Here is a 12,852-nt window from a genome sequence, read left to right as displayed (position 1 = left end):
GGGCTCCTTAGGGCGGTAAATGTGGTTCTTTGTGATTCAGTCTCTGCTTATCTAGCCAACCTCTTCTCCTCCCTCCCTCAGGCACTGCAAGGCCATCAAACTATCAGCTCCACTCCGCTGCATGTGTCCTTTCCATGGAAGGTCCTTCTCTCTTCTCTCTTTCCCTCTGTCTATCTGGTGACCTCCTACTAACCTCTGAAGACCCAGCCTGGTGTCCTAGATAGCATCTGTACATCCTCGACCATGGAACCTAGTTCCATGGCACAGAGATCCTGTGTTTATTGGACTATCCCCTGCTCTAGGCTGAGGGCTATTCAGGGCAGAGGCTTTGTCCTATGCCACTTTCATCCCTGTCCCTAGCACCAGGGCCTGTCCTGAAGTGAGAGGCCAGTCGAAAGGGAGGACAATTTAGGGAAGGGCTTTTGACCCTCAGTTGTCAGGACACTCTTCTTCAAACATGGCCCTCATCACCTCCTCTCCGTCCCCCTGCTTCGTCAGTGTCTTCCTCCTTCTCCAGCGCCAAGTGGAATGACCCAGGGGAAACAGTAGAGGAATGGCATGACCCAACAACAGAGTGGTCAGGAGGGGAGGTCACAGGGGACCTATGGTCATTCTGTTGTCTGACAACAGGATCTCTTAACTATACTAAGAGATCTCTAGTCAACGGGTCTTCCAACTTCCTCCATTTGCTATAAAAATTTTACTGATGGCACCTATGATATTTTAGCACCTTTATAGCCAGGAGTCTACCCTCTGGCATGCCCACACTCCTGCCTTCTCCAGGCGAACTGTGTGCTCACAAGAGTCCATTGTGCTTGTTCCTAAATCTGCTTATGTCAGGCATAGCTGTTGTTTTAATCATGTAAGTTCACTAAATAATATTACATATACCAATGAAATTAATGTGAAAAGAGAGAGATTTGTTGTTCCTATGAAGACTCAGTTGAATGGTTTGGAACAACTTAAAGGAAAGTTGGCTAAGATAATTGCTAGTGAATTTGGTAAAGGTGAGATAACTGGAAAAGATGAGAAAAATAATACAAATCTAGGGGAGGCCAATATTTAAAGGTTTCAGCAGTGCCTTTAAATTCTTGATGCACTTTAAAGATAGCAAAACTGGGTGGTTTGAGTATGGTTTATGTAAGAAAGAAACTCAAGTTATTCGGGCTCGTAATCAAAGATAAGTCTTTGGTTTTATCCCAAAAGGCTGTCAATGTTCCTTATATTCATATCAGGTTCTTAAGGTATTGCATATATCATTTTTTAAATGAGTTTCTACTTACCACCTTTTCCAATGAATCAAGCAGCCATTGTGTCTGATAAAGAGCTGTCAGTTCTATTACAAAGCACCTTCTTCATTCTCTTGGACCACAGGCAGCCTATGGAACTGGGGGCAACCTCAAGAAGAAAGACTGGCATGTCACCAGCCCTACAAAGCCTGGTCAGGATGACCTGCCAGCAGTGTAGCTCTGTGGAGGTGGCAGCTGCTTTGACAAGACTGCCCTGGACAGTATTTTGAATTGGCCAAATGTAAAACTCAGAAGAGGCTAACCCGGATCTGGACGATGGGTTTTATGCAGTCAGAGTCATCCTAAGAAATTTCCAACCCATCTGGGTCAAAATGGGCCAGCAGGGTTTTGAAATTTGGGACTGTGTGTGGGATGTACAGCTGGTGCCACTCCTGATGACTGCAAGTCACCTGGTCACGCGCTTCCAGCCCACTTCCCGCATGGCCACTGTCCCACACTAGGAGTCTGTTCCCCACAACCAGGTAGGGTATAGCCATTCTCGGCACAGACCTCCCTGAGGCTTGTCTACACCCCACGGGGCCTTTGCCAGAGCTCGCTGTAACATTCAACCAACTCAAGTGACCGCGGCAACGACAGCCAGTCCTACAGGAGGGCAGCTGGGGGACTAGTTTTAAGCTCAGATGCAGATTTCTCTTGGCTATTTAATTTCTTACTGAAAAATCTTTGTCTCCTTGCCCTCACACCTGGCATTCCAACCTCACCTGTGCCTCACTTGGATGAACCCACTGCCACCTCAGGCTCACCATGTCACCACAATTAAAATGGAACACATTTAAATATTTTATAAAGGGAACTGGTTCATTATTGCATATGCAATTACGAATTTTTTTAAAATATTAAACTTTTTGGATTTTGGCGTACTTAAAAAACTAACCCCTTTCCAAACTATCTTCATTGGTGACGTCACTATTTACCTCAGTCTCCTAAACTAGGGAACATAGAAATCACTTATGTCTCTATTTTTCTTATAACCTCTAATTACTTTTTAAACAACAGAATTTTAGCATTGGAAGTAACCTTGGCAACCATCAAGTGCAGACCCCTCATTTACAGATGGGAAAATCAAAGGCCCAGAGAAATGATTTACCCAAAGGCTTGTGAGTGACAGAGCTGGAATTAGAACTGAGGTCCAGCGCAGACTTCTGCGTTTCCCCTGTGACATTCACTGCCCCACTTATTCATATAACCATGTAAACCTTGCTGAGCGCCTCCCCTGTGTCGAGTACTGTCTTAGGTGCTGGAGAAGGCGCCAGAGTAGCAGCTGCTGCTCACGCCTGCCATCAAATGTCAGGCACCATTCTAGGGACTTTCCAAATGCTCATTAACTTAGTCCTTATAAAGACCCTGTGATGTGGGTTCTGTTATTGCCCCCATCTTACAGATGAAGGAACTTTTTTCAAGTCATTCCTCATTGTTGGGGACCCACAGTAGCTCCCCAAAACTGCTGAATCCATTCTAAACATCTCTCCTAGACTACCAAGGCCTTTTTATAAACCTGCCCTCCCAACCTGGTCAACCTCGTCAATCATTCTTTATCAGCAGAAAACCTTTAGATACTTGGACCAGACCCTCACTATGACCTTCTTCCCCCATCGTGCTCCTCCCCCAGCCTGGAATGCTGGGAAGGAAGGGCTGTCACTTATTCAAATCTGCGACATAGGAATTGACAGAGTAGGTGACCAGTAAATGTTTGTTGAATGAATGCAAGTTTTTGGTTCTTCGTCAGTCTAAATCATACCTCTTCTGAATTCTTCGTTTCAGTTTCACGTCCCTTGTGGTGAGAGGGCCACCACAGTAGCAGTAATATCAACCAGCAGCCCAGTGGAAATGGTATTGCCACCAGCACAGCGCTAATAACATCAGCTGTCAGCTCAGTAGCAATAGTACCAACCACCACCCCAGTAGTAATCACACCACCCACCACCACAGTTGCAATAATAACCACCACTACGGCTGTAATACCAACCACCACCCCAGTAGCAGTAACAACTACCACCATCACAGCTGCAATCATAGCAACCACCAGCCCAGTAGTAGTCATAGCAACCACCATCACAGTACTGACTCCTCACTATGTGCCACACACAGAACTTTACATGCATTTCATTTAATCCTAACAAAACAACACTAGGAGACAAGTACTATTATTACTCTGATGTTAATATGAGGTTTCTGTGGCACAGAGAGGCTAAATCACTTGCCAAGATCACACAGCTGGAGGAACTGGTTGATCCTGGGGCCTACTGTGCTGAATTCTCTCTTGGTAAATACTCCTGATATTCTGACTACACTGCTTTGGAAACACTGGCACTTCTGCATTCTGCACCTTGACTTCTCCCTCTGATTTTCCAGACACTAAGGCACAAGCATTCAGAATAATTTTGTCTTAATGAGAGGCTGAAACAAACCGTTATTTCTATCCTTGTTCACGATGCACAACTAAAGTTACAAAATGGAGAATACCTGGAGAGACAGGGAACTGAAGCCCTTTGAACTCAGTATAAGATGTCCTAAGCTTTATTGCAATATCTGGTCTTACCATCCTCCCACCCTCTCCATTGCCTGGAAAAATATTGGTTTTCACGCTCACGAAGGCACATGGCTGCTACATGGATCTGAGGTCTAATTATTCAAATTCCAAGTTGGGCTTTCATGAGTGATCTTCCAGCCCCAGAAGTACTTGTTTTATGAGCAGCCAAATGTAGCTCCTGTTCAGAGCCCGAAGCCTTGCTGGGTCCACTTATTGCGTCATTTAGGGTGCAGCACAGTGTCAGAGGGTCCACAATGGCCCTGTGGACAGCTGAGCAGACAGCCCAAGGTCTGCCCTTCAGCATGATCGTCATCCTCCAGAGTAGGAGAAAGAACAACCGTAGCCTTATTAGGCCTGACTAGCTTGCATTCTGTCCTCAGGATGGCTCCCAGTTGCCAGTTTCCCCTTCCTTGAACATGTGACCTGGAGGTTGTAGCTTATCCCGTAGGTCTCACAGACACAGTCCCCTGAGCACAATCCATCTGAAAACCTACCTTCCGCTCACCACAGCTACACCTACCTTCCTGCCCCAAATAATCCCACAAAGAAGCCAGGGAGAAGCTGCAGGTCTCCCTGACTTTTCAGTCTAAAGGAGAGCCACGGACTGTAGCAGCTGAGTCAGCAGCAAGGATGCTGTGCAAAGGGGCAGTCTGTTGCTACAACCTTCAGGCACATCCTACATGGGAGCATGAAAGAAGCATGGGCTTTGGAGCCACTTAGATCGGAGTTCAAGTTCTGCCACCTTTAGTGAGTATCTGTTGATCACCTTCAATAAGGAACCAGAACCGTCAGCAAATATTTACCGGGCACCAGCTATGTCTCAGGCGTGTGCTATGCACCGGGGGATATGAGAACGTACAAGGTGGACCAGTCTCTGCCCTCATGGTGCTCATGATCAACGGGGCATCCAGACAAATGTGATAGTGTGAGCGTGTGACCTCTCTGGGCCTCAGGTCTTTTCTCTTAAGCAGAATAGTGATAATATAACTTCTTCAGAGGACTGGCACATCGAAATATTAAATAGTCTCCACTGAGACTATATGGCAAAAGTCTAATAGGTCCCTGCCTGGATAGAGATAGCTCCCAACTTAGCCTGCTCTTTATTTTCCTAGTCCAGGGTCACTTCTGTACATCCCACCCTGATCTCTCTCCCTTTTCTCCTACCTTCCAACTGTCAAAGCACCAGTGAGTTCTTAGTAAGTTTCAATAAGTTCATGAGAACAGAAAGGGCCAGGGGGAGGTGGCCCCTTGATCCAGCCCTCCCTGAAACCCTGCCCTTGGAAGGAGCCATCACAAGTCACTGTCCCATAGTGTTGCTGTGGGATCCTAGTTCTTCCCGGCCCCACAGAATGAACATTATTGAGCACCTCTTGATAAAACTTTTCATCCCTTTCCCCTTCCCTTCCTGGGACTGCATCTTCCAGTGTGTTCTACCTTCCTCCATTATTGCAACAGGCAGTCTACTATGTGTCAACAACATGAGAAAGGCCAAAGCAGAGTCAAGACCCTTCCTCCCCATGCATGTGGTCACGCAGACACCAAGCATTTGTCTTCCGCACTCCCAGGAGTGACACAAAGTGTGTGCCCTGGCTTCAGTTCTCACCATAGTCAGTGTTTTCAGGTTCCCAGCAGTTCGAAGGCCAGAAATAAGGAGCCTGCAAAAGAGCACAGGTGTCAGGACTCAGAGGCACCCTGGGACTTGCCCTCCCCTGCACCCAGGGAGGAGCTGCCCATGTGACGGGCTCTCCCCGTCCCCCTCTTGCTGACACCGCTCCAACTCTCTCCCGTTCTCTAAGGCAGCTGAGGCGAGTCAACATTTTAATCTAGGTGTTGAGAAATAAGAGATAAAGTAAGCAAAATAAATGCAAAAATGAGCTTAGTTTACTGGGCAAAAATTTTTTTAACCCAAGACAATAGAAATCTAACTACAGAAGTGAGGCTGACACAGTTTACTGGGTACACAAGCCTGAGTTCCTTTTATCCCTTTAACTCTGTCCGAATTTGCTTCCAAACCCTTTGGTTTGGACCTTGGCCCAATCTCCCATCCTTTGCCCCAATTCCCTCTGGGGCAGGACCTGGAAGAAGGAGTGTAAAATGAGTGGGGAGGATGAGTAGGTAGCAAATTCACTCGAGGAAGGCAGCATGGTGTAGTAGAAAGATCAAGGACTGTGCTATCAGGCTCACCTAGGTTCAGATCAAGGCTGCCTCCTGCATTTACTAAGTGTCACATGAATTGTCTGAGCACCTCAGTTTTCTCGTCTGTGACATGGGTGATATTTACCTACCCACCCCCAAGTGTATTCTTCAGAATAAATGAGGAAATATGTGCAAAGTGTCTGCCGTGGTCTGAATATTTGTGTCCTCCCCAAATTCATATGTTGAAATCCTAATCCCCAAGGTGATGGTTTTAGGAGGTGAGGCCTTTGGAAGGTGATTGGGCCATAAGGGTGGAATCTTTGTGGATTAGGTTAGTGCCCTTAGGAAAGAGTCCTGAGAGGGACCCTCCTCATCCCTTATGCTATGTGAGGACACAGCTAGAAGGCGCCATCTAAGAACCAGAGCGTGGGCCTTCCTTAGACACCAAATCTGCTGGCACCTTGATCTTGGACTTCCCAGCCTCCAGAACTGTGAGAAATAAATTTCTGTTGTTTGTAAGTTACCCAGTTTATGGTATTTTGTTATAGCAGCCCAAATGGACTAAGACAGTGCCCAAGAAAGAGTAGGCTCTCGATGAGGGCCTTTTACTATTATTTAAGTGGGTCAGCCAATGGCCCAGACAAAGGTTCTCTTGGCTTTGCCAGTGCTGGCAAGGAGTGATGGGTTGTTCCTTCAAATTTGCTTAGTTTTTTTGGGGGGGTGGGGGTTGTTCTAATCTGAGAGTAGATCATGATGAGGGAAAATGGCTCTTCAAGAGCAGGAGCCAGCAGGCCTACCTGGAAACGATAGAAGGTGCCGTCATCCTTCATGGTGAGAACGTGGTCTGAGATTGGAAAGATGTAGCCTTGGGCAGCTATAAGGCTTCCCAGGTGTATTGCTTCAACTGCGGGAACAGGACACAGGAGAGAGAAGGAATTAGGAAGCAGGTCACTTAGTTGAAATGTAAGCCAGGAGAGCAGAAAGGCAATCAGAAGTTAAGTGTCATCTGCGTTGATGACAGGATTGCATTTGCTCAGGGTGAGAATGGCCACCATGTGTCTGGGACTCCTCTGGATTCTAGCTCTGAGAGTCTGACACTGCTTACCCTCCCTTCCCCACCCCTAGACTTGGAGAAGAAAGTTTGGCGTCATGGTTAAGGTCATGAGCTTTGGCATAGATAAACCCGTATTTAATTAAGTGAGATATTTCACATAAAGTGCTTAGCAGTGTCTGATTCAGGGCAAATACTGCCTGAGTGCTGGCAGCCTTGACTCATATTTGTAGTTTCATCATGTTTTATCACACCCAGCAATGCCACGATCAGACTGTTGCTCCTTTAGCACCAGCCATAAACAGATTCACATAGAGAGTTACGAATTTATCCTGAGCAGAACTAAGAAAAAATTAAAAACCCCAATGCTCCTACCACACATAAAAATAATCTTTCCCAAATATAAAAGTACTTTTTACTGGTTAAAACGAATTTTTGGACATGGAGATTATTGACATGCTCAGGGAGTCTCTAGCGATTATTAATTTCAGAAGCTCTGAATTTTAAAAAGTGATTTGTTTTGGCTTTATTTGCAAACTTGTCAAGAGGTTGAATATAATCCAAATGTTTTGCTTATTAAGAACTTGCACGCGTCATGGGTGGAATTAGAATGAATGGAGCTTTAATTGCTAAGTGATGACCGGTTTGCTTTTTAAACTCTCTGTGCTTCAGGAATCATGGGTCCAGCAAGTAGGGAAGTTTCATCATTGGCAGCCACTTCTTCCCCAGGTAAAGAAGAACAAAATCCAGTAAGAAGGTGACTTTTATGTCACCAACCTCGAAGCTAAAACTCTCACTTCATTCTTTGAACAAAAATGTTTTCGCTTAGAAATTTGGCAGATAGGCAGAAAGAAAAGATGTGGTCATGCAGTGGGTACGCCTGGCTTCCCATAGCCTTGCTTTGTCTCCTCCCCACCCCTCTGTTCCCAGCTGGCAGAGTGTTTTTAGCTGCTACTACTCAGCCAGTTCTCAGAAGCCCAAAGGTTCCAACACCTTGCTGTCCTCCCAAGGGCATCAGAATATAACGGATCTTTATAAACGTGACCTTCATCATTCGGGACCTTTCAGAGAAACTTCTCCTGCCAGCGCCAGAGGATTCCCGAAGCCCATTCTCATGTACCACCAGCTGGTTTAGTGTTCTCTGAATAATAACAATATTATTAATAATAATAGAAAATAGGTTTGAGCTGCAATGAGCTAGGATTGGGCCACTGCACTCCAGCTTGGGCAACAGAGGGAGACCTAGTCTTAAAAATAAATGAAAAAATAAATAAATAAAAATAAATAAATAAAGCGGAAATATACAATGATTATTTTGGAAGGGCAAAGAAACCAGTGCTCTTGGAAGAGAAAAGACTGCCACAAGGAAAGGGGAAAGGTGTTCCTTAGTTTAGCATCATATTCAAAAGAAATGTTGACTTTAAATAAATGTAACTACACTGGTAGATGGTGATCCAGTCCGGGTTTTATGAGTGGACACTCAGAAGTCCAGGATGCATAAGGCCAACAGGATCCAGTCCAGGTTTTACAGGTGGACATTCAGAAGTCCAGGCTGCATCTGTGGGAGTTGACTTGGGTTCTATCCCTTAAAAGGGTTAGCATTTGTAGTTTTTTCCCTGTGAATTAAGAACTTGAATTGAATTAAGCAATTTTACCAGTTGTGAGAGTGGTCACTAATCCGGGTGGTGAAAAGGCTTGGGTTATTTCCATGAATGACCAGATTTTCTGCCCTCAGATTCCTGGCAACTAGATTTAATTGAACTGTATACAAATTGTATTGTTTCATAGCCAGCAGATTAGAAGCCTCAGGTTAGAACACAGGAATGCCAGAGCTGACATACTGATCCCAGTGAGGAGTCACAGCTGAAGGCCAGACACCTAGAGGGGGCACTTGGGAAAAAAATCTTGAAAAACCATAATGGTTGGAGCCATTTAATTTGGGGTAGATAAGTCTCATTACTCCAATGTCCATTAAGAATATCAGAGTATATTAGTGGGTCTTTATAAATGTGACCTTCAGTCATCAAGAATACTCAGTTAAGTAAGACAAAGGAATATAAAATAAATTCAGAAAAGCATTAATTAACAGCACATGGATAATAAGCTTTACTTATTTAGAATTTTCATTTTTCTGGGCTCCCTCCCCATTTCCTAATTATGCTGTGAAGATAAATTCTACCGCTTATATTCTGGTGGGGGGACAGATTTGGAAACTGTTTTATTGGTCAGGGTTTTGTTGTTGTTTTTCTGGTAAGGTCTTCCTAATTGAAATGCACAATTAAAGTTGAAAAATAAATGATTCCTTCACCTTCTTGCAGAAGCAGAAAACGGGAGTCTTAGCAAATAATTAAACATCTTAATTGTGGATCAGGCAATCTAATTTTAAGAGCTGGCTCTAGAAGGCTGTTCAGTAACAGTGCTACAACTTACCTTTAATTGCTGTGGCTAACGAGAATTCAACTCATTTCACACGCTGTTGTATTGGGCTCTTTGGCATTCTAAATAGTTGCTCATTTCCTTAAGGCATGATTTCAATTTAGAGATGGATATTCAGTGGAGAAGATAAATTAATTTTATTTGTAAATGGAGTGATTCCATGTCCTGGAATTCCCATCTATAACCCCAGTTCTCAGGAGGGCAGCAGAATCCAGTTTGGAACTTGGTTATGGGATGTTTACTGATAATAGGGGAGATAAAGGCAGGGTCATGGGTCAGGTACCTGGGTCTTCGATGGAAAGGTTCTTCATAAGCCACTGCACAATGTCAGTACCTGCAATGATAAAGCAATTTCAAGTGAAGACCTCATGAGTGTTTAACCCTGTAGCAGAAGAAACATGTTTTCTTAAGAGAATCCTAATTTCAGTCAGCACGAATCCACAGAGCTGAATAATAATGAGCCTTTTCTGCCCTAATCAACCCTTTCCATCCATCAATACACTTCCACAGTTACCATTCTGTGCTTTTCTAAAAAACATTCACTTCTGACGACTCAGGATGACCTCCTATCCATGTTTCCAGGAGCGTCTATAGAGGATTTTCCCAAGGCAAGCTAGGTGGAGTTTGATCACACCTGACCATTTCCTGAGGAAGGGGGCCTCTTGAGCTCCCTGCCCTTAGTGACAAGGGCTGACCAACACAGGTGGTCCCACAGGTTCTTGCAAAACTCTCTCATCTCTTCTATCATGGGCCCTCCTGAATGAAAGTGCCCCTGCATCTCTGGCAGAACCTTCTATGTGTTCACCAAAACCTCTCTCCTCTCCCCGCTGGGCCACAGCTAGATTATTTTTCCAGACTCCTCTGCACTTGGGTGTGGATTAAGTTCTACCAATAGAATGTGGGAAGAAATGATATATACCATATCCAGACCTGGACCATAAAAACTCCCATGTGGTCCTCCACACCTCCCCACCCTTCCATTCCCCATCGTGGCTGGATACAGAGGACTCCAAGGACCTGGGGGAGTGCAGAGCCACAGTAGGGAAGGAGCCATGGGTCCAGCTGCGAACATTAATGCCATCCACAACACCCCAGACAAGAGGTGCTGTAACCTGCGTGTAGAAAAGCCCTAGTACCTGGGAACTCACAAATTCCCCCCTGCTCAGCCTGTTCCAGTTAAATTGTCCTTGATTCCTTTGAAAAGAAACTTGCCCCTCTTTGACTTCTTCCCTTTGGCCTTAGTTTTGCACTTTGATGATCGAAAAACAAACTAATCACTCTGTGAGACAGTCCTTCAGATATCCGGACAGTTCTGGTTTAGCATCAACATCCTCACTCCAGGTGAGATGTGCCTGGACCCTCAGCTGTTTCCTCGCAGGACATAACCTGGAGTTCCTCACCATTCTGGTCACAATCCTTGGAACATGTTTCCTTTTGTCTGCCGCCCTTTGCAAATGTGGCACCTAGAACCAGTGTTCTAAGAGCAGCACGGTTCAAGTGGGAATAGAGGGGTCCAGTTTTCTAGAAGGTCCTGAGCTTTTGGTCAATCCATCTTTGTCACCCAAAGATCACACTTTAAACTAGTGTAGCCCATCAAAGGTGGCTCTGTCATCCCAGGGTAGAATGTTGATGGAAAACGGCCTGCAAGGGGAGACATTTCTAGATATCCAAGTCCTGCTGTGGTCCTGAGGTTTGGGTGCGAGGGAGAGGGTTTCCAAGAGCTGTCCTGGGCTGGATTCCCACCTGAAGACCTGGAGGTCCAGCAGGGGGGTTTAGTGAGGATTACCCTTTCCCCAGAAATCTAATTTCTCAGAAATTTGACTGGTGGCCAGAAGCGGGACTGATGCAGACCGAGAGCCTGGACATTTGGTTGCTCTCCAGCTCTGCGGAGGGTGCAGTGACCCTGCACAGTGGGACTGCCCCGGCCCCATCCTCTTCCTGTGCTCCCCCAGGGCCACTGACACAGCCTTGCAATTTCCCATTTCCCCACATTTCAATCTCAAAAGCAGGACGTCTCAGCTTCTCCACACTCTTGCTCCCGGATGTCATCTATGAGCTAAACTTTGCATCAAAAACAGTCCTATTCATTCACATTCTTTGAGAGAGACAGAGGGTGTCTGTGTGGGTGAGCGTGTGTCTGTGTGTGTGAGCGTGTGTGTCCATTTCCTCCAAATTATACAAGTTCAACATTTGTCCTAGGAAATGAAGAACAAAGCGGAAATCAAATAAGAACCATAATCCCAAGTTGGGGGTGGGAGAGAGACTCTAACCTGTTTTTTTTTTTTTTTAAAGAAAAATAGTTCTTTTTTTGTGGGTTGCCTAGAAACTGCGAGGTTTCCAGCATCAGCTCGAGCTCTCCCCCAGGCAGGCGGATTATCTTTCTGCTGAGCTTGCTGAGCCATTATTTATCACCTGCCAAGATTGATTACTCACCCTGGGACAATGACAGCCCTTCCTTTCCCCTGTTAATTACTGTCATCATTAATATCCACGTCACTAATTAGTATTCATTCACATTGAAACTCCTTCCTTGCTATCATATCCGCTCCCCCCTCCACACACCCCCGGCTCCAGCACCATTGTCTGGGTTTCTGTCCCCTTTGGTCTTCGTGGGCTCAGTCTCCGGCCTGATTGTTCTGCCCAGAGCATCAGGCCCTGGTTTGCATTCACAGAGCTAAAGGCTCACATTTAAGCACTTTTGTTTGCAAAGAAGGAAAAGTCACAGAAGCCCCTTTCCTTTTTTCCCTGGCTCTGTGGGGACCACAGAACTGAGTTTCTTGTCCCTGGTTCAGCCCCCAGGACAGTCATCTCCTCTGGGACTGGGGTGACCTCCCTCAGGCCCAGGCAAGGGCCGAGCGGCTGCACCCGGCGGTCCTGGCCCACTGTGCTTGTTCCCCAGGGGCATCCAACCCCCCACCATCCCTTCCACGCTGTGGCACTGTTTGGTGGACTTCAGCAAACAAGACAACACGGAGAGACAAGAGGACATGCTCACTGTCACGGTGTGGGGTATTTCAGGCTTCCTGGGACTAAGCCAGGAGCGGCCAGCCTCCAGCCTGGGGCAGGAAGTGAACCGCTATGCCTTCAGCCCCAGGAGCAAGTAAGAACGGGAAATCTGTCATGAAACATCCTTTAAAAGACCTACAGTTACTATGCTGTAGAATCAGACAAGGAATAGTTCAAATGACCAGCAGAAGAAAGCATTTTTATTCTTTCTTCACTTTCCTTTCTTCCCTCTTTCCTCCCTCCCACCAACCCACAACCATTCTTTCCTTCCTGTTCTAAAAAGAATTTGAAGCAGATTCTTTTTCTGTTCCATCTAAAATTAATGTCGCTCTGTTACCACGATTGGATTCTGAATCTTTTCTTAGTCAAGCTGTTTGGCTGAA

The 12,852-nt window shown here is 45.7% G+C and overlaps 1 protein-coding gene across 1 annotated transcript in view; it reads right to left on the bottom strand.

Moving 5' to 3' along the window:
* The window catches only part of RGS6 (regulator of G protein signaling 6), a 541,364-nt gene that overhangs the window by 90,325 nt on the left and 438,187 nt on the right, over positions 1 to 12,852 (bottom strand). Inside the window, exons 4-6 of the mRNA XM_069465091.1 lie at positions 9,747 to 9,797; positions 6,774 to 6,880; positions 5,444 to 5,495 (exon numbers count right to left, since the gene is read on the bottom strand). Of these exons, the coding sequence (XP_069321192.1) occupies positions 5,444 to 5,495; positions 6,774 to 6,880; positions 9,747 to 9,797 (210 nt within the window). The remainder of the gene's footprint in view (positions 1 to 5,443; positions 5,496 to 6,773; positions 6,881 to 9,746; positions 9,798 to 12,852) is intronic.

The sequence above is a fragment of the Eulemur rufifrons genome, chromosome 2, assembly GCF_041146395.1.
Source record: "Eulemur rufifrons isolate Redbay chromosome 2, OSU_ERuf_1, whole genome shotgun sequence".
Taxonomy (NCBI): domain Eukaryota; kingdom Metazoa; phylum Chordata; class Mammalia; order Primates; family Lemuridae; genus Eulemur; species Eulemur rufifrons.
This window is presented reverse-complemented; position numbering and strand designations above follow the sequence as displayed.